Source organism: Heterodontus francisci, chromosome 7 (genome assembly GCF_036365525.1).
Source record: "Heterodontus francisci isolate sHetFra1 chromosome 7, sHetFra1.hap1, whole genome shotgun sequence".
NCBI classification, from domain to species: Eukaryota; Metazoa; Chordata; class Chondrichthyes; order Heterodontiformes; family Heterodontidae; genus Heterodontus; species Heterodontus francisci.
In genome coordinates, this window is record NC_090377.1 from 16,201,016 (window position 1) to 16,224,015 (window position 23,000).

General features: G+C 42.7%; 1 protein-coding gene across 1 annotated transcript in view; it reads right to left on the reverse strand.

Moving 5' to 3' along the window:
* Window positions 1-9,044: 9,044 nt before the first annotated feature.
* pdia5 (protein disulfide isomerase family A, member 5) overlaps window positions 9,045-23,000 on the reverse strand; it is a 126,091-nt gene continuing 112,135 nt past the window's right edge. The window contains exons 16-17 of the mRNA XM_068034842.1: window positions 19,997-20,131; window positions 9,045-10,101 (exon numbers count right to left, since the gene is read on the reverse strand). Coding sequence (XP_067890943.1) covers window positions 10,021-10,101; window positions 19,997-20,131 — 216 coding nt within the window. The 3' untranslated portion in view covers window positions 9,045-10,020. The remainder of the gene's footprint in view (window positions 10,102-19,996; window positions 20,132-23,000) is intronic.

Here is a 23,000-nt window from a genome sequence, read left to right on the forward strand (position 1 = left end):
GATCAATGAACAGTCACTCCAAGGTGTCACACTTCCTCTGCTCTTCTCAGTATTTTCCCATTAATTGTGCATTCCTTTACCTTGTTTGACCTCCCCAAATGCATCACTTCACACTTCTCTGGGTTGAATTCCATTTGCCACTTTTCTGCCCATCTGACCAGATCATCAATATCTTTCTGCATCCTACAGCTATCCTCCTTGCTATCTACCACACGGTCAATCTTTGTCTCACCTGCAAACTTCTTGATCAAGCTCCCCAGATTTACGTCCAATTCATTAATATATACCACAAAAATCAGGGGACCCAGTACTGAGCCCTGTGGAACGTCACAAAAACAGAGTCAACAATTACCCTTTGTTTCCTGCCACTGAGCCAATTTTGTATCCAACTTGCTGCATTTCCCTGGATCCCATGGGATTTTATTTTTTTTTCACCAGTCTGCCATGTGGGACCTTGCTAAAATCCATGTAGACCACTACATCAACTACACTACCCTCATCTATCTTCCTCGCTACTTCTTCAAAAAATTGAATCAAGTTGGTCAGACAAGATCTTCCCTTAACAAATCCATGCTGACTATCCTTGATGAACCTGTGCCTTTCTAAGTGACAGTTTATCCTGTCTCTCAATAGATTCCAATAATTTGCCCACTACTGAGGTTAGACTGACTGGCCTGTAATTATTCAGATAGGATTACATAGGAGATAGAGCACAGAAACTGGCCATTCAGCCCAACCAGTTCATGCCAACATTTATGGACCACTCGAGCCTCCTCCCAACTTTCCTTATCTAAATCTATCATAAACCTCTATTCCCTTCTCCCTCATACATTTGACTACCTTCCCATGAAATGCATCTATACTCTTCACTTCAACTACTCCCTGTGGCAACGAGTTCCACATTTTCACCCATCTTTGGGTAAAGAAGTTTCTTCTGAATTCCCTATTGGATTTCTTGGTGACTATCTTATATTGATGGCTCCTAATTATGTTCTTCTCCACAGTGGAAACATTCTCTCTCTATCCACTCAATCAAGACCTTTCATAATTTTAAAGACCTCTATTACCCCTTCTTTTTCAAGGGAAGAAACCCAGCCTGCTCATCTTTCCTGTTACGTACACCCACGCCTTTCTGGTACGATCCGTGCAAATCTTCTCTGCACCATCTCCAGTTCCTTGATATGCTTTTTATAATATGGCGACCAGAACTACAGACATTATCTTAAGTGTGGTCTAACCAAGGCTCAATACAGAGTTAGCATAACTTCCCTACTTTTCAATTCTGTCCCTCCAGAAATAAAGCCTAGTGCTTGGTTTGCTTTTTTTTTTAATGGCCTTGCTAACCTGTGGCGAAACTTTTAGCGATTGGTGTAATTGTACTCAGATATTTTTGTTCCTCTGCCCCGCTCCTAGACTCGCTGCTTCCAAGTAATGTGACCTCCCTATTCTCCCCATCAAAATGTACAACCTCGCATTTATCGGTGTTGAATTTTATTTGCCAATTATTTGTCCATTCTGCAAGTTTATTGATGCCCTCCTATAATTTACTGCAGCCCTTCTCAGTGTTGACTATTGCTCACAATTTGGTGTCGTCGCCAAATTTAGAAGTGTTTTTGATTCCAAAGTCCAAATCGTTAATGTAAATTGTAATCAGCAGTTTCCAAAAATAAACAAATAATAGTTGTGAGATTCAGATTGAGTGCTTAGGGCAGAATTTCTGCTGCATTATCTCATTACTCTCATTTGTGGTGAGATTTTTGCACATCTGATTTCGACTCCAATCCGACCGACACCGTTTCTTCACACACACTGTCAGTATTATTTCACACCAGTGAAATAAAAGTGATTGCATAGCTCTGAAAATAATTGCTACCACTGCCATATGTTGTCCTCCTTATGCTGCACTGTAATGGTTGAAAGGTGACAACCAAGATATTTCAAATCTCGTGACCTCTCTGGAGCTTTTATCACTTCACAAATCTGTCCCAGGTGGGCATTCTGTAGATTCCTCGAACCATATTTGTTTCTCTACATTCTGTTTCCACTACACCAAAGTGCAAGCACATCAATAAAAGCGATGAACGCTAGTTCATTAGTGTACTCTGCATTTTCATACATTTATTTAAGAATTGAGCTATCTGATCAATCACACTTCCCCTGCTCTATAACCTGGCAAACTTTTCCATTTCAACTATTTATCCAATCCCCTTTTGAAAGTTACTATTGAATCTGCTTCCACCGCCCTTCCAGGCAGTGTATTCCAAATTTTAATAACTCAGCCTAAAAAAATACACCTCTCTCCTGGCTCTTTTACAAATTATCTTAAATCTGTGTTCTCTGGTTACTGACCCTCCTGCCAGTGGAAACAGTTTCTCATTATTTAGTCTATTAAAACGCTTCATGATTTTGAACAATCCTAGCTTTCCAGCTGCTCCATGTAAGTATAATCCAAGAAGGAAGTCCCTCATTCTCTTATCCCTCCTCTGCATCCTCTCCCAGGCCTAGACATCCTTCAAAAGTTGTGACTGGTCTGTTAGGTGGAGCCCCCAAGAAGGTGTAGTCAATGCTGAAGCCCTACGAAATGCCAACAATAACCCTGTAGTTCCCCCAGGTGAAGCCAATGAATTAGAGGAGGAAGGGGGGGAAAAAAAGCCCTCTTCAGTTTACAGGGTTGGCTTCCTTTGGCTCCTGTTCACTGAGGGACAAATCTTTCACAAAGTATTTACAGCTCAGAAACAGGCCATTTGGCCTAACAAGCTGCTGTTTATGCTCTGCATAAGCTTCCTCCCATCCTACTTCATCAAACTCCAACATAGCCTGCTATTCCTTTCTCCCTCATGTGCTTATCTAGCTTCCCCTTAAATGCATCTATGCTATTCACCGCAAATATTCCCTGTGGTAGTGAGCTGCACATTCTCACCACTCTCAGGTAAAGAGGTTTCTCCTGAATTTATTCTTTCATGGGACGTGAGCATCGCTGGCAAGGCCAGACTTTGTTGCCCATTCCTAACTGCCCCACGAGAAGGTGGTGGTGATGAGCTGCTTTTTTGAACTGCTGCAGTCTGTGTGGTATTGGTACACCCACAGCGCTATTAGGGAGGGAGTTCCAGGTTTTCTGACGAAGCGTCAGTGAAGGCATGGTAATATAGTTCCAATATAGGTGGTGGAGTTCCCATGCTTCTGATGCCTTCGACCTTCTAGTTGGTAGAGGTCACAGGTTTGGAAGGTGCTGTTGAAGGATCCTTGGTGAGTTGCTGCAGTGCATCTTGTAGATGCTACATGCTGCTACATTGGCACTCCCTCAACCACCAGTGCACAATCAAGTGGCTGCTTTGTCCTGGATGGTAGAGCTTTGAGTGTTGTTGGAGCTGCATTCATCCAGGCAAGTGAAGAGCACCAAGGCTCCTTAGACAGCACCTTCCAAACACACGACCTCTGCCAACTAGAAGGACAAGGGCAACAATTGCATTGCAACACCAACACCTACAAGTTCCCCTCCAAGTCACACAGCATCCTGACTTGGAATTATATTGCTGTTCCTTCACTGTCGCTGGGTCAAAATCCTGGAACTCCCTTCCTAACAACAATGTGGGTGTACCTACTCAACATGGACTGCAGCAGTTCAAGAAGGCAGCTCACCACCGCCTTCTCAAGGGCAATTAGGAATGGGCAATAAATTCTGTCCTAGCCAGCCATGCCCACATCCCATGAATAAAGAAAAAATTCCTGACTTATGCCTTGTAGATGGTGAACAGGCTTTGGAAAGTCAGGAGGCGAGTTACTTGCCGCAGAATTCCCAGCCTCTGATCTGCTCTTTTAGCTACAGTATTTATCTGGCTGGTCCAGTTATGTTTCTTGTCAATGGTGACTGCCAGGATGTTGATGGTGAGGGTTTCCGCAATGGTAATGCCATTTAATGTCAAGGGGAGATGGTTAGATTCTCTCCAGTTGGAGATGGTAATTGTTTTATGCTTTAACGAATGTTACTTTCAACTTATTAGCCCAAGTCTGGATGTTGTCCACGTCTTGTTGTATCTGGACACGGGCTGCTTTAGTATCTGCGGAGTCGCGAGTAGTGCTGAACATTGTGCAATCATCAGCGAACATCCGCACTTTTGACCTTAAGTTGGAGGGAAGGTTATTAATGAAGTAGCTGAAGATGGTTGGGCCTAGAGCACTACCCTGAGGAACTCCTGTGTTGTGTGACTGCCTTTAAGAGTGGTGTCCCTTTAAGATCTTAGTATGCTAATGAGCCAAGTATCAGTACACAGTCCTGAGTCAGAGGCAGAGCTGCTCTGTAACTGTAACACCAAGAGGCAAGTCCTGTAAATAGATATCTCTGTGCTGTGTTAATAGTTTAGCTGTTCAAAAAACCTGTTTGAGATCTTCAATTAACTGAACTCCACACATTTCATTTATGCTGCATCAGATAACTTAAAAAAGCTTCTCATTATATGGTAGCAGCTATAGTGAGAAGACAGAATCCAAGATTGAAGACCACAGGAAAACAGCTTTAAAAACTAACTACAGCTAAAAGAGAGAAAGGTAGAAGAAACACTGGCCCAAACAGTGTAAAGAAAAAAAAAGATCAAGTTGTAGAAGAAAGCCGAACGACAGGCTGCAGATAAATCACTGTGAGCAGGTGAGTCAATGTGCCGCCTGTACAGGAGCCCCTGTTAAAAAAAAAGCTTTGAGGTGCTTGCAAAGTTGATTTTTTTTTATAAAAGGCTCAGTAAAGAAAATAACAGGGAAAACCCAATCCCTGTCTCAGGCTTATCAATTGTTATCAAAAGGCTCCCCCACGCTGATCAGGTCCACACCATTATAGGAGGCGCCAGACAGCAAAAAGGGCAGGAATCCTCCATTCATGCAGCTCGCAGCTAAAGCTATAAAAAGAAACCCATGAAATCACTCCAGCATGAAGAGCCAAAGTTTAAGAAACTCAAAACCACTCAAACGTGAAGAATTGCCTCTTGAGCAGCTGTATAAATAAACCCCAGTAAAAAAAACACTTGAAATACCTATTGCACAACTGTATAAACAGACAGAGTGCTGAAAGCTAAAACGATAAGCACTGCTAAACACACTTGCTTCTGTCAATCAAAACTGCTAGTCTAGTGAACAGTTTTATTTAAAAGGAAAAGCAGTACAGAGTCACAGAACCAGGTCTTAAAGCAAGTTTTAAAGCAAAAGAACAGCAGGAACATTGAAACCAATTTTTCCAGTATTAACTGGAAAGCCTTGGATATCCTATCCAAGTTCAAACTGTTCCAACAAAGAATGCAATTATGCTTCACAGACCATGTCATTGCAGAACCAGAAAAGCAAAGATCCCGCAAAGATATGGAAAGTGCTGGAAGATCAGTTCCAATTGAGTGTGAATTTTCAAATTCACCAACTGGAATTGATGTCCTACAGGCAACAGCCACAGGAATCAATGGACCAGTTCATCAGCACATGCCACAGTAAAGGCAACGAATGTGATTTTTCGGACACTGAGCCGTTAGACCGAATAATGAAGCTGGTGATTGTATCAACACCAGTCCAAGGACTCAGTCAAATGACTTGGAGCCAGAGTCACTCTGTAACTAACACCCAGAGGCAACTGCTGTAAATAATTAGCTCTGTACTATGTTTAATAGTTTAGCTGTTCAATAAACCAGTTTGAGATCTTCAGTTAACTGAACTCCACGCATCTCATTTATATTGCATCAGACAACATGAAAAGCTTCTCATTGCATCCTGCAGCGATGTCCTGCAGCAGAGATGATTGGCCTCCAACAACCATAACCATCTTCCTTTGTGCTTGGTATCACACCAACCTGTGAAGAGTTTTTCCCGATTCCTATTGACTTCAATTTTGCTAGGGCTCCTTGATGCCATACTGTGTCAAATGCTGCCGTGATGTCAAGGGCAATCACTTTCACCCCACCTCTGGAATTCAGCTCTTTCGTCCATGTTTGAATCAAGACTGTAATGAGGTCTGCAGCTGAGTGGCCCTGGCGGAACACAAACTGAGAATTGGTGGTTTCCTGTAGTTTCCCTGCTCCTGAGATAGCACAATGGCCATTGGGGATTCAGTTGCAGGGCCGCACATATTTTAAATGCTCTGGGCATCAGAATACTCCAACTTTCAATTGATGATGCAGAAGATGCCAAAGTTAGCAACCTCCTGTGAAATGTAGCAATAAAGATTGGCATGACCAATCTCAAAGCAAAAGCGAAATACTGCAGATGCTGAAAATCTGAAACAAAAACAATTTATAGGCATTTTAGGAATTAATTTTGGTTTCATTGGTGATCATGTATGCTGCAAACACAGAAAATGCTGGAAATGCACAGCAGGTCAGTCAACATGAGTTCTAGTGAAGGGTCTCACCAGAAATATAGACTTATTTTTCTGTTTCAGTTGTTGACTGATGTATTGTACATTTCCAGCTTAAAGATAGCTCGCATTTATATAGCGCCCATCGCGATCAGAGAACGTCCCAAAGCACTTTAAAGCCAATGTAGGAAACATGGTAGCCAATTTGTGCACAGCAAGCTCCCACAAACAACAAAGTGATGACCAGATATTCTCTTTTTGTGATGTTAATTGAGGAATAAATATTGGTCAGGCCACCAAGGAGAACTCTGCTGCTCTTCTTTGAAAGAGTGCCATGGGATCTTTATCTCCACCCAAAAGGGCCAATTAGGCCTCAGTTTAACATCTCATCTAAAAGACGACACCTCCAACAGTGCAGCACTCCCTCAGTACTGCACTGGAGTGTCAGCCTAGATTTTGATGCTCATGTCCTGGAATGGGACTCCCCACGACCTACTGACTGATGGGCGAGAGTGCAGTTAACGGAGTCACAGCTGACACCCTAAGGAAGTATGTACTATCTCTCATGGATTTGCTCATGGTCAGTCTGTAAGCAGAGGGCAAAACACAGCGGAAGCTGGAGATCTGTAACAAAAACATAAAATGCTACAAATACTCAGCAGGTCTGGCAGCATCCGTGAAGAAACAGAGTTAACATTTCAGGTTGATGACCTTTTGTCAGAATTGACAAAAGTTAAGAGAAGTAACAGGTTTTAAGTGAGTACAGAGGCAGGGAACTTGTGGGGAGAGAAAAAAAAACAAAAGAGATAGGGTGGAAGACAGAAGTGATTAAATGGCAAAAGGGGTGATTGTCCCAGGTAAAGAGGAAGGTGGTGAAGGGACAAATAAACAATAGATCTGCAACCTCTAAACAAACTAGCTCTGATGTCATTTCAGCAGAGAAGTGCCACAAAATAATTTTTAACATTTTCCTAAAGACAAAGCAGTTTGCAAATTGGCCACTCCCCTGTTTCACTGCACTGAGGAAAAAAATGTTACGTTCTGGAGTGTACTGCTTGGAAGGGCGGTGGAAGCCACTTCAATAACTTTCAAAATAGAATTGGAGAAATACTTTCATAGGGAAAAAATTGCAGGGTATATGAGGGAAAGGGGAGGGAGAAGCAGGACTAAATGGATTGTTCTTTGAAAGAGCCAGCACAGGCACAATGGGCTGAATGGCTTCCTTCTGTGCTGCAACATTCTATGCTGAAAATTGATTTTGCTCAGGGGAACAGCCAAGTTGCAAGAAAAGTGTTGGGACGGTGGGTGGGTGAGTGGTTAACGGGGAAGAATAATCACGTAAAATATCTTGAGGGCCAAATTTCCCATGACTATTTACAATTATAAGCAATGATATAATTCTAACACTCACCAGTGCAAACAAGAAAAAAAATGCCAGGATAATGGTGAGGAAAGTGACTTTGGAACCCAAAAAGTTTGTAGATTCAAAATAAAATTAAGTTGTGCTTTGGCAAAAAGCTTGCAAAACTGGCTAATGTGTAATTTGTCACTTATCCTATAAAAAAAATCCATACTTACTAAATTGTCTTGGAGATTCATGTGTTCTTGGGCCATATTCCACAATGGTGATCCCTCAGGAGTTAGATGGATTCAATATGCTACATAATTTAGCAAGACAAAAATTATATGCAGACCAATTTTAAACGGGCACAATTCGAAGTCCATTTGTAAACAGGGCATGATTATGAAGGAGACGCAGACAGCTGCTGGCCTACAGCTCTGAAGCAATAGCTCCCATGACCCTCATTTGAAGAATTTAGTTCCTGCTCAAAATAATAATGCAATGTGTATTCACTCGCTGAAAACAGTTCAGCTGTTAACCATGCTTCTGCCAGAAAATCTCAGCTTATCCACCCCACTCACTCCCTTTTGACATTGGAAGCCTTTTTTGTACCAAGTAATCTGACTTTTAAAATATTGGCCAGGATTTTGTGTCAGCGGCGAGTGACCTCAAAGAAAGCTGCCCACAAAGATTTAGTGAGCTCTGTGGTGTGGATTTCACATTACACAATGTTAATTTCATTCTGGCGCCAGATCTAGGGGATCTCTGGGGTCCAGCAACAGTGATGTCAGAGCAGGCTAAGCAGCCAATCACACTGAAGAATTCTCATTCAACAAACCAGGAAGTAACAAGCTGGTTTTACCATTCGTTCTTGTAATTTTACAGAAAGCAAAATAAAGACTGGGACATACACATGGGATTAAGGTAGAAGCTGAAATGTCATAAACTTCAAAAAAATGTTTTTGAGTGAAGTGGGTTTAACTTGGATAGCTGTTACAAAGAGCCAGCACAGGCATGATAGGCTGACTGGCCTCCTATGCTGCATGATTCTACGTCAGTGAACAATACTGGATAAAATTAACTTTTGCACCAATGGATCAAAGCCAAAGGCACCAAAGATTGATTTGACCTAGGAGTGGTGGTCCCAACAGTGCACAGGAAGTGGAGGGTGGACATGACAAAGTTAGAACCTTTAGAACGGACAGAACTCTTGCTGATGTCCCTGGTAATTTAATCCACTTTATCCTTGTGTGGAATGTAACACACAATACCCTTGTGTTGATAGTTCCTTATATTTTTATACAAGGTACTATAATCCCTCCTTACATATACCCATGAAGCCTTGGACAGCAGCGGAATATGTAAAACCAGTGCAAGTAAAACACAAGAACATTTTATTAGATTTCTTTGATAAGATCAATTGTCCATTTTCAACATGCAATCCAAAAATAATCAGTCATTACTGGACCAATACGCAAAAGCCAAAATTGTACCCATAACCCTTTCCATTTAGTCTGATTTTCCACCTGCCTAATTTAGTCGCAAGTATTCTGAAGTACCCTAAGTAATCATAGAATTCAAAAATAATTACATTTGACTTGTTCTCTTCTGGAACTTCCTTGTGCCATCCCTGAGCAATTTGATTAAAACTTTTAACCGCTTCCTAATACTCCCAGATGTTAAGCCGCACCCCCTCCCGCCCCAGACCCAAAAGAAAAACCCGGCAACAATAGGCAATCGCAGCCAAACTTATAGACCTTGAAGTAGAAAATCCGCAGCTACAAAACATTTGCATAGAACACGAGCTAGATATCGACCGATGCAGTTCAGTTCCTATGCTTCTTTGTTAATATAGGTCCCCTGTACAAGGTTAGTTCATTCTTGCGTAATTAATAAGGCGGATGTTTTAGCCTTGCTCCATGTTCTGCGTATAATTACACTTTATCTTCCAAACTGTTTGAAGGAATGGCTTTATCCTGCATTTATTGAACCTCTATTTTTTTCCTTATAAACAGTAATCTAAAACTGGATTATTGCAATCAGCAGTGGCACTGACAATATGACACCGGGGCACATTAGTACCAGTTGATCACTAGTTACAAGCATAGTACTTGGACACAATAGTGAGCAAGGTGATATTCAAATTCTAATTCTATTTTCCTCATAATAGAGCATGGTCCTTTTAAAAAAGAACTGCAAGTGGTCCATCGCATTACAACTTCTTTTTCATAATTGATTACTCTTCATTTAAAAAACAAAAGTCCTCTGTCCTTGGAAAGTGTGAAGTTTCAGTACAGTAATGATGAAAATAGGGCCCTTTCACAGTGCAGTGGCAAGCTCGAGGTATGCAAGGTTACAACTCCTCCTTCCTCTTCGCAATCTTCTCATGATCTTGCCCTCTCATTCCTCTGATGTAGTTAACGAAAGCAGCTTCCTAAGACAACAAACAAAAAATACACATAGGAACCAATCAACCTTTCTTAACTCAGTTAAGCTTTTCCTCTGGCAGTGAAAACTTCTCATCCAAATCAGTTGCAGGTAGTACTTGTGTGGTAGACTTGCATCTCCGAGCAAACTCTGTTGGAAAGGTTTAAACGCATTCCTCTGAGGTCAGAGAGGTCAGCTAAAGAGAGTACTTGCACCTTTATCAGTTGGCTAGATTCTCACCCAGATCGCAGAGGTGCAATGTTAAACTCATCTAACTGAAGCATACCTTCCTTTTCTTTGTGTGCACATTGTGCTCGTAAAGACAAAGGATATTAATGGTGGGGAATGGATCAATCTCCATTTCATGCACCCTGTGCCAGCATCAAAGTACTCACACCAGGTACAGCATGGTTAGGTGCACAATAAAGCTCATCTAGTCTACCTCAGCAATATGTCTTAGACACAACCTTAGGAGCCTTTACCAATATCTTTGTCCATTTCTCATGCTCGGCACTCTGTGGCTCCTCTAAGCAAGATAGCCAACTGAGTATTAATTGACACTGAATTACAGGCAATGTTATTATGTGGTTCCATGCCTGCTAAGAACTAGATGGAGACTGCCCAGACTTATTGCACATGTCAACTTTACAGCCAGCAGACTAGTCTGGAACAGTGCCCAGAATGTCTAATCTACTGCATCACCCACTCCTTTGTTTTCTTTAAAAGTAATTGAAAAAGCTGCGACCCAAGTTGTTGAAACACTTTCTCCAAAACATTGTTTTACACTAATTTCGTCAGCATGTAATCTCCTCCCTGTTCAATACTACACAACGGTTTATTCTGATTTCCTCCTCATTAACCTTCTCACCTCCTGTCCCCTCCACTGACTCTATGCTGATTGACAGTTTCCAGTGATGTCAATTGCTTTCTGCATATCTCAAAGCTAGATGGAGGGTACAGAATAGATACACAAGTATATCACAGATAAGAGGATTTAGTTATGGGGAGTTTCTAGCGAAACTGGGGCTGTTTTCAGTAAGGCAGAGAACGGTTAAGATACTTAACAGAAGTGTTCAAAATTATGAAGTATTTTGACGAGTTAAATAGGAAATATCTGTTTCTATTGGCCAGTATGTAGACAGTATAAATTTATCACCAAAAGGACAAAGGGAGAGGATTTTTCTAAACATTACTACCGTACTACACTGTACAACAGACCCCAAAGTGAGAGAGGGAGGTAAAATATGTAGGCAAATTTATGATTGCAGCTACTTGAAGAAGGAAAATCAGTGGCAAACCAGTGGGAGGCATTCAAATACGAGATTCTACAGGCACAGCGTAGGCATGTCCCCACAAAGATAAAGGGTGGTACTGCAAAATTTAGAGCCCCCTGGTTATCTAGAAGCTTACAGGGTAAGTTAAAGCTAAAAAAGAAAGCTTATGACAATCATAAAAATCTTAATACTTCAGAAAGCCTAGAGGAGTATAGAAAGTGCAGGGGTGAAGTAAGAAAGAAAATTCGAAAAGTAAAGAGGGGACTTGAAAAATTATGAGCAGGTAAAATCAAGGAAAACCCAAAGATGTTTTATCAGTACATTAAGAGCAAGAGAAAGGGTAGGGCCTAGCAGAGATGTACAAGGGAACTTATGCATGGATGCAGCGGATGTGGGTAGGGTTCTTAATGAGTTTTTTTGTCTCCGTCTTCACAAAGGAGAGGGCTGATGTAGACATTGTAGTTAAGGAGGAGGAATGTGAAACATAGAAAATAGGAGCAGGAGTAGACCATTCGGCCCTTCGAGCCTGCTCCGCCATTCATTATGATCATGGTTGATCATCCAACTCAGTAACCTGTTCCTGCTTTCGCCCCATATCCTTTGATCCCTTTACACCCAAGAGCTATATCTAACTCCTTCTTGAAAACATACAATGTTTTGGACTCAACTGCTTTCTATGGTAGCGAATTCCACAGGCTCACCACTCTCTGGGTGAAGTAATTTCTCCTCATCCCAGTCCTGAATGGTTTACCCTGTATCCTTAGACTATGACCCCTGGTTCTGGACTCCCCCACCATCGGGAACATCCTTCCTGCATCTACCCTGTCAAGTCCTGTTAGAATTTTATAGGTTTCTATGAGATCCCCCTCACTCTTCTGAACTCCAGCGAATATAATCCTAATCTACTCAATCTCTCCTCATACATCAGTCCTGCCATCCCAGGAATCAGTCTGGTAAACCTTCGCTGCACTCCCTCTATAGCAAGAACATCCTTCCTCAGATAAGGAGACCAAAACTGCACACAATATTCCAGGTGTGGCCTCACTAAGGCCCTGTATAATTGCAGCAAGACATCCCTGCTCCTGCACTCCAATCCTCTCACTATGAAGGCCAACATACCATTTGCCTTTTTTACCGCCTGTTGCACCTGCATGCTTACCTTCAGCGACTGGTATACGAGAACACCCAGATCTCGTTGCATATTCCCTTCTCTCAGTTTATAGCTGTCCAGATAATAATCTGCCTTCCTGTTTTTGCAAACCTCACACTTATCCACATTACACTGCATCTGCTATGCATTTGCCCACTCACTCAACTTGTCCAAATCACCCTGAAGCCTCTCTGCATCCTCCTCACAACTCACCCTCCCACCCAGTTTTGTGTCATCTGCAAATTTGGAGATATTACATTTAGTTACCTCATCTAAACCATTAATATATATTGTGAATAGCTGTGGTCCTAGCACCGATCCCTGCGGTACCCCACTAGTCACTGCCTGCCATTTGGAAAAAGACCCATTTATCCCTACTCTTTTTTTCTTGTCTGCCAACCAATTTTCTATCCATCGCAATACACTACCCCCAATACCATGCGCTTTAATTTTAAGTGCTAATCTCTTATGTGGGACTTTGTCGAAAGCTTTCTAAAAGTCCAAATAAACCACATCCACTAGTTCCCTTCATCAACTCTACTAGTTACATCCTCGAAGAATTCCAGTAGAAATATTAGATACGATAAGCATAATGAGAGAGGAAGTACTAGAGGGTCTGACATCCTGGAAAGTGGATAAACTGGCAGGGCCGGATGGATTGCATCCCAGGTTGTTAAAGGTACCTAGGGAGGAAATAGCGGATGCGGAGGATCATCTTCAAATTCTCACTAGATACAGGAGAGGTACCAGACAATTGGAGGTCTGTGAACGTTGTACCATTGTTTAAAAAGGGTGCGAGGGATAGGCCAAATAATTATAGGTCGGTCAGTCTGACCTCGGTGGTGGGTAAATTGTTAGAATCTATTCTGATGGACAGGATAAATTGCCACTTAGAAAGGCACAGATTAATCAGGGATAGACAGCATGGATTTGTTAAGGGAAGGTCATGTCTTACTAACATAATTGAGTTTTTTGAGGAAGTAACAAGAAGGATTGATGAGGGAAGTGCAGTGGATGTGGTCTACATGGATTTTAATAAGGCATTTGACAAGGTTCCACATGGCAGATTGGTCAGTAAAATGAAAGCCCATGGGATACAGGGGAATGTGGCAGGTTGGATCCAGAATTGGCTCAGGGCCTGGAAATAATGAAACAACGGATGTTTTTATGAATGGAAATCTGTTTCCAGTGGCATTCCACAGGGCTCAGTGTTAGGTCCCTTGCTGTTTGTGGTATATATTATTGATTTGGACTTAAATGTGGGAGGCATGATTGGGAAATTGGATGATGACACAAAAATTGGCCGTGTAGTTGGTAGTGAAGAGGATAGCCATAGACTCCAGAAAGATATCAATGGTTTGGTTGAGTGGGCAGAAAAGTGGCAAATGGAATTCAATTCAGATAAGTGAGAGCTAATGCATTTGGGAAGGGCAAATAAAGCGAGGAAATACGCAATAAACGGGAGGATATTGAGAGGGGTAGACGCGAGATACCTTGGAGTGCATGTCCACAGGTCCCTGAAGGTGGCAGGACAGGTAGGCAGAGTGGTGAAGAAAGCATAAGGAATGCTTTCCTTCATTGGCCGAGGTATGGAATTCAAAAGCAGGGATGTAATGCTGGAACTGTATAAAATGCTGGTTAGGCCACAGTTGGAGCATTGCATACAGTTCTGGTCACCACATTACAGAAAGGACATAATTGCTCTGGAGAGAGCACAGAGGAGATTTACAAGAAGGCTGTCAGGGCTCGAAAGTTGCAGCTATGAGGAAAGATTGGATAGACTAGGGTTGTCTTCCTTAGAACAGAGGAGGCTGAGGGGTGGCTTAATAGAGGTGTACAAAATTATGAGCGGCCTAGATAGAGTAAACAGGAAGGACCTGTTTCCCCTAGCGGAGAGGTCAATTACCAGGAGGCACAGATTTAAGGTGATTGGTAGAAGGATTAGAGGGGACATGAGGAAAAACTTTTTCACCCAGAGAGTGGTGGGTGTCTGAAATTCACTGCCAGGAACGGTGGTGGAAACAGAAACCCTCAATTCTTTTAAAAGGTACCTGGACATTCACCTGAAGTGCTGTAGCCAGCAAGGCTATGAACCAGGTGCTAGAAAGTGGGATTAGATTGGACGGCTAGTTTTATCGGCCAGCGCGGACACAACGGGCTGAATGGCCTCCTTCTGTGCTGTAATTTTTCTATGGTTCTATGATTCTATTAAGGGTTGCAAGGAGATGGAGTGCTGTACTAGAAGCAATGGTAGAAGCAAAATCCAGAATAAGCTTTTAAAAGAATTGAATATATATTTGAATTTTTTTTGTACAATGGGTATGGAGAACGGGATGGTGGAGAGCTCTTTCAGAGAGCTGGGACAGGTACAATGGGCTGAATGGTTCAATTCTCTGTCGTTAACATGATATGATCCTATTAGCAGAGACCCGCAAAAGATTTGCGGGAAATTAGTATCTTCATTGCACTAGTACTTCTCTAAATTCCCTTTCCACTCATCCCTCCCCTTCTTCCTTTACCATACCATCCCCCATTCCATATCTCCCATGCCATTCCACCCCCCCCCCCACCCAACCCCCCTTGCCGTCTCCCCTCCCCGCTCCCATGCCGTCTTCCCCCACCATGCCCCATTCCCCCATGTCCCCTTGCTGATCCTCCCCCTCCCCAAACCCCCCAGCCAGCATAACTTTGCTGTTGGGCTCCCTTTGCTTTCCAACTTTTTTTTTCTCCACCAACCTCCCGCCCACTACACCCTGCTGCCGCCAGCATCGCTGGAAGCCGCACATGCCTCACGCACTCGAGTCGAGACCAAATCAGAGTAGCTACACGTGAAAGCAGCAACCGCTAACTAAAGCTCACAGAAAAGTAAAGCTTTATTTTGAGGAGGGTGTGTCTAAGAGCACGTAGCCAGACACAACTTTGAGCCCTGCTCCTCTCACTTTCTGATCACTCAGCTTCCATTCATTGAAGATGATGAAATGTCTCCCATCTGCAGGAGGAAACAGGGCAGGGAGAGCGGAAAATTAAATGGGAGAGTTTGTTACACTCAGTACACATGGTACCTTTGTGTTGCAGTAAAGTATTACAATATCTAATTAACCAACCATTGTCCACAGGTGCAAAACTTCACTGGCTCAATATCCGACCAATCAAGATAGTCTGGACAGTGAAAAACTGCAGATAATTATAATAAATTTGCCTAAATGGCCATTATTCGCATGTCAGGAGGCTACTCTGACATGTGGTGTGGGATGGAGGTGGTTATCACACATAAGCCTGATTCTATTACCAAGTTTCCTGCACATGCACTTCCAGGAAAGGTCGATGGATGATGATCAGAGCTGGGCAACCTGGATATCCTCCTCTTTCTCGCCCATACACCAATTATTTCAATAGCACTACTCGAGCTGTGATTACACGGTTCAACACAGACTAGTAATTATTTAACCCTAAGCTAAACTCTTACCCCGTATCCTTTCATTACCAAGACCAATTCCCCCGTATCCCTTCATTACCAAGGCCACCTACATCCACCTCCATAATATCGCACTTTTCCACTTTTGCTTCAGTTTATCTGCTGCAGAAACCTTCGTCCATGCTTTTGTTATCTCCTGACTCTCGATGCTTTCAATGGCTGGCCTCCCATCTTCCACACTCCAGAAACTGGAGCTCATTAAAGTCTCTGCTGCTCATATCCTAACTCACATCAGGTCCTGTTCAGCCATCACTCTGTGCTCACTGACCTAAATGGAATTTAAAATTCTCATCTGTGTGTTCAATTTTCTCACCCCTCCCTATCTCCGTAACCTCTTCCAGCCCTACAAATCTCTGAGATCTCAGAATTCCTCCGATTCTGGTCTTGCCACCCACTATTGGCTGCTGTGCCTGGACCCCAAGCTCTGGAATTCTCTTAAACCTACCTCTTTGACCAAGCTTTTACTCACCTCTCCTAGTGTCTCTTTCTTTGGCTGAGTATCTATTTTTGTCTGATAACGCTCCTGTGAAGCACCTTGGGACATTTTTAACGTTAAAAGGTGCTATGTGAATGCAAGCTGCAGTTTTGTATTGAACTTGGGATGTTTTCACTTTGTGTGGCTTAGTGACTCAACGCTTGCTGAGATATTAGCGGAGCCGGCACTCAGTTCTTTTGATAGAAGTAGGGCACCAACAGAACTACACACACAAAAAACTCATCATAAAGCTCCAAGCACTCCAGATCAGAAAGCAAAATGCATAATGGGCAAGGAAGAGGCATCTTTTCACAGAGAGGAAATTACACTGAGAATCTAATTTCTTTTGCAGTTTTTCCTCAATCTTTCAGTATCAGCAACGATTCATTCTTTGTTCTTCTAGAAATAATTTATTTTGGGACACATGGGCGTGATAAGGTCATTCATAAATGCCTTATAAAATACTTGATCTTTTATAATTAGATTTTTAATTAGAATATTACAGCGCAGTACAGGCCCTTCGGCCCTCGATGTTGCGCCGATCATCTGACCTACACTATTCCATTTACATCCATATGTCTATCCAATGACCACTTAAATGCCCTTAAAGTTGGCGAGTCTACTACTGTTGCAGGCAGGGCATTCCACGCCCCTACTACTCTCTGCGTAAAGAAACTACCTCTGACATCTGTCCTATATCTTTCACCCCTCAACTTAAAGCTATGTCCCTTCGTGTTTGCCATCCTCATCCGAGGAAAAAGACTCTCACTATCCACCCTATCTAACCCTCTGATTATCTTGTATGTCTCTATTAAGTCACCTCTCCTCCTCCTTCTCTCTAACGAAAACAACCCCAAGTCCCTCAGCCTTTCCTCGTAAGACCTTCCTTCCATACCAGGCAACATCCTAGTAAATCTCCTCTGCACCCTTTCCAAAGCTTCGACATCCTTCCTATAATGCGGTGACCAGAACTGCACGCAATACTCCAGGTGCGGCCTCACCAGGGTTTTGTACAGCTGCATCATGACCCCGTGGCTCTGAAACTCGATCCCCCTACTAATAAAGGCTAACACACCATATGCCTTCTTAACAGCACGACCTACCTTTCACAAAACCGTGCTGACTATCGCAAATGAACTTATTCTTTTCAAGATGATTATAAATCCTGTCTCTTATAACCTTTTCCAACATTTTACCCACAACCGAAGTAAGGCTCACAGGTCTATAATTACCAGGGCTGTCTCTACTCCCCTTCTTGAACAAGGGGACAACATTTGCTATCCTCCAGTCCTCCGGCACTACTCCTGTCGACAATGACGACTTGAAGATCAACAACAACGGCTCTGCAATCTCCTCCCTGGCTTCCCAGAGAATCCTAGGATAAATCCCATCTGGCCCAGGGGACTTATCTATTTTCACTCTTTCCAAAATTGCTAACACCTCGTCCTTGTGAATCTCAATCCCATCTAGCCTAGTAGGCTGTATCTCAGTAATCTCCTCGGCAACATTTTCTTTCTCTACTGTAAATACTGACGAAAAATATTCATTTAACGCTTCCCCTATCTCCTCTGATTCCGCACACAACTTCCCACTACTATCCTTGATTGGCCCTGTTCTAACTCTTATCATTCGTTTATTCCTGATATACCTATAGAAAGCCTTAGGGTTTTCTTTGATCCTATCCGCCAATGACTTCTCGTGTCCTCTCCTTGCTCTTCTTAGCCCTCCCTTTAGATCCTTCCTGGCTAGCTTGTAGCTCTCAAGCGCCCTAACTGAGCCTTCACGTCTCATCCTAACATAAGCCGCCCTCTTCCTCTTGACAAGCGCTTCAACTTCTTGAGTAAACCACGGCTCCCTTGCTCGACAACTTCCTCCCTGCCTGACAGGTACATACTTATCAAGGACACGCATTAGCTGCTCCTTGAATAAGCTCCACATTTCGTTTGTGCCCATCCCCTGCAGTTTCCTTCCCCATCCTACACATCCTAAATCTTGCCTAATCGCGTCATAATTTCCTTTCCCCCAGCTATAATTCTTGCCCTGCGGTATATACCTGTCCCTGCCCATCGCTAAGGTAAACCTAACCGAATTGTGATCACTATCGCCAAAGTGCTCACCTACATCTAAATCGAACACCTGGCCGGGTTCATTACCCAGTACCAAATCCAATGTGGCATCGCCCCTGGTTGGCCTGTCCACATACTGTGTCAGAAAACCCTCCTGCACACACTGGACAAAAACAGACCCATCTAAAGTACTCGAACTATAGTATTTCCAGTCAATATTTGGAAAGTTAAAGTCCCCCATAACCACTACCCTGTTACTCTCGCTCCTGTCGAGAATCATCTTCGCTATCCTTTCCTCTACATCTCTGGAACTATTCGGAGGTCTATAGAAAACTCCCAACAGGGTGACCTCTCCTCTCCTGTTTCTAACCTCGGCCCATACTACCTCAGTAGACGAGTCCTCAAACGTCCTTTCTGCCGCTGTAATACTTTCCTTGATTAACAATGCCACACCCCCCCCTCTTTTACCCTCTTCTCTGTTCTTTCTGAAACATCTAAATCCCGGAACCTGCAACATCCATTCCTGCCCCTGCTCTACCCATGTCTCCGAAATGGCCACAACATCAGGATCCCAGGTACCAACCCATGCTGCAAGCTCACCCACCTTATTCCGGATGCTCCTGGCGTTGAAGTAGACACACTTTAAACCAAGTTCTTGCTTGTATATGATATATGTATATAATATAATGTATATAATATATGATAAAAATCTACATTTCTGAATGACTAAAGTTGTTTGAAAATAATTTTTCTTTGTGTATAGAGTGAACTGCTCAATCTTGTGTGGTTATAGGTCACTGAATATTAGCCAAGGCACCAGGGAGAATTTGAAATAAAAACAGAAAATGCGGAAGTACTCAGCAGGAGAAAGAAACAGAGTCAATGTTTCAGGTCAGTGACTTTTCATCTGAGAATTCCCCCGCTTGTCTTTGAATGGTATCTTGGGATTCTTTACATCCACTTGAGAGCTGACAGGGCCTCAGTTTAATGACTCATTCGAAAGGCTGCACCCTCCGACATTGCAGCGCTCCCTCACTACTGTCACTAGCGTCAGCCTAGATTTTCTGCTCAGGTGCCTGGAGTGGAACTCAAACCCACAACCTACCGACTGAGAAAAGAACGTGCTACCCACTGAACCATGCTGACACCCATTAGCACACTGGTTTATACAGATCTAGAGCCGAAGAAGAACTGTAGTCCCGAGTGACTGGTTTATCCCTCCAGGTTTCATTAGACTGGTCAATCAACAATAGTGCTTTGAAATACAGCAGGCCTGTCTGATTCAGAAATCAGGACCATTGAAGCTTGCACAAAGGGCTGACTTAATTCTGAGCGTCAACCACCAGACATGTCAGCTGGGAGCTGCTCTGACACCACTACTGCTTACCACCCCGCTCCCCCCAACAAGAAAGAGACTCCTCCGACAAGTAAGAACGAATACTCAACTTCAAGTTGCACTCACCGCTCTTTCCCCGCTGTACCTCTCCACAAACTTGCCATAATTGTAATAGCTGATCATGGGGTATCCCTCCACGCCTTCCTGTTTGCATAACTCGTGATTCTGTCCTTTAGTGCAGTCGACTGCAGCGTAAGCAATCTGCAAGATATGAAATTAAAATGAGCTGATCAACAAGCAAGATAAAGCATGCTTAGGACTGAACAAAAGCAGTGATCGGATCATGTCATGACACAGGAAAATGAAGTACCAAGTGATGCGTTGCTGACTTAATGGCCTTTCATCTTATTGGTCAAGCTCTTTAGGATCACTGTTCAATGACCTTTGTGAGATGGCCATCCCGTGATACTTAAATAGAACATTCAGCACAGAAACAGGCCATTCGGCCCAACCAATTCATGTTCCACTCGAGCCTCCTTCCCTCCTTCCTCAACTAACTATCAGCAGAACCCTCAATTTCCTTCTCCCTCATCGGCTTATCCAGTTTCCCCTTAAATGCATCAATACTATTGGCCTCAACCACTCTCTCTGGTAGCGAGCTCCATTCTCACCAGTCTCTGGGAAAGAAGTTTCTTCTGAATAGTAGGGGGGGGGGGGGGGAGGGTTCAGTTGCATGGAAAATTAGGAATTCAAAGTTAAAGGTGGTAGGAGTGCAGGTTAGTGATGAGGCTGATTTATTTTTTGGTAACAAAGGTAGGGACAGAACATGTGAATGTCATATTGCACCAAGGAATCGTACAAGAGTAGTGAAATTTGATAATAGAACAAACTTAAAAGCTTTGTATCTGAATGCATGAAACATTTGGAATAAAATTAATGAGCTAACAGCGCAACTAGAGATGAATGGGTATGATTTAGTGGCGATTACCGAGACGTGGTTGCGGGGAAACCAGGTTTGGGAATTGAATATCCAAGGGTACTCAGTATTTCGGAAGGATAGGCAGGAAGGAAAAGGAGGTGGTGTAACTTTGTTAGTAAAGGAAGAGATCAGTGCTGTAGTGAGAAATGATATAGGCACTGGAGATCAAGACGTAGAATCAGTCTGGGTAGAAATAAGAAATAGCAAGGGAAAGAAGTCCCTAGTGGGAGTAATCTATAGGTCCCCAAACAGTAGTTCCACAGTGGGGCACAGTATAAACTAGGAAATACTGGGGGCTTGTAAGAAAGGTACGGCAATGATCATGGGTGATTTTAATATGCATATAGACTGGAGTAATCAAATTGGCAAAGGTAGACTCGAGAGCCTCGGTAGCCAATGAGAGTTCATTGAATGTATTAGAGATTGTTTTTTGGAGCAATATGTTGTGGAACCAACCAGGCTATTCTAGGTTTGGTATTGTGTAATGAATTGGGATTAATTAATGATCTCATAGTTAAGGATCCTCTAGGGAAGAGTGATCATAGCATGCTAGAATTTCAAATTCAGTTTGAGGGCGAGAAACTGGAGTCCCACACTAGCAATCTGGAGTTAAACGAAGGTAATTACATAGGCAGGACGACAGATTTGGCCTTAGTGGATTGGGCAGGAAGACTAAAAGGTAGGACAATTGATGAGCAGTGGCAAATATTTAAAGAGATATTCAATTCCTCCCAACTAAAATATATTCCAGAAAGGATGAAAGATTCTAAGAGGGGAAAAACACATCCATGGCTAAGCAAGGAAGTTAAGAATAACATAAAGACAAAAACTAACGCATACCATATTGCAAAGGTCAGTGGCAGGCTGGAAGACTGGGAAACTTTTAAAGATCAACAAAAGGGTTACTAAAAAAAGGTAACAAAAAGAGCAAAGGTAAATTGTGAAAGAAAACTAGCGCAAAACATAAAAATGGATAGCAAAAGCTTCTATAAGTATATAAAAGGTAAGAGAGTAGCTAAAGTGAAAGTTGGTCCCTTAGAGGACGTGACTGGGGAGTTAATAGTGGGGAACACAGAAATGGCAGAGACACTAAATCAGTATTTTGCCTCAGTTTTCACTAGTACCGTCCCAATAGTAACAGGTAATGTAGAGGTTAAAAAAAGGGAGGAACTTAGAACAATCATCACTAGGAAAAAAAGATCTGAGCAAACTATTGGGATTGAAGGCAGACAAGTCCCCAGGGCCTGATGGCCTACATCTTAGGGTCTTAAAAGGAAGTGGCAGCAAAGATAGTGGATCCATTGGCTATAATATTCCAAAATTCCCTGGATGTGGAGAAGGTTCCAATGGATTGGAAAAATGCTAATATAACGCCCTTATTCAAAAAGAGAGGGAGGCAGAAAGTAGGAAACTATAGACCAGTTAGTTTAACATCTGTCGTTGGGAAATTGTTAGAATCCATTATTAAGGAAGTAATAACAGGACATTTAGAAAGTCAAAATGCAATCCATCAGAGTCTGCATGGTTTTATAAAGGGTAAATCATGTTTGACTAATTTGCTAGAGTTCTTCGAAGACATAACAAGTAAAGTGGATAATGGGGACCCTGTAGATGCAGTATATCTGGACTTCCAGAAGGCATTTGATAAGGCGCCGCACAAAAGGTTAATACACTAGGTAAGATCACATGGGGTTAGGGGCAATTTATTAGCTTGGATAGAAGATTGGCTAACCAACAGAAAACAGAGTCGGGATAAATGGGTCCTTTTCTGGTTGGCAAGATATAACTAATGGGGTGCCACAGGGTTCAGTCCTCGGGCCCCAACCATTTACAATCTATATTAATGACTTGGATGCAGGGATAGAAGGTACTATAGCCAAATTTGCAGATGACACTAAAAATAGGTGGGATAGTAAGTTGCAATAAAGAAAAAAGAAATTTACAAATGGATATGGATAGGTTAGGTGACTAGGCCAAAATTTGGCAGATGGAGTTTAACGTGGATAAGTGTGAGGTTATCCACTTTGGTCAGAAGAACAGAAAGGCAAATTATTACCTAAATGGAGAGAAACTTCAGAGTGCTTCAGTGCAGAGGGATCTGGGTGTCCTCATGTATGAATCGCAGAAAACTAGTATGCAGGTGTAGCAGGT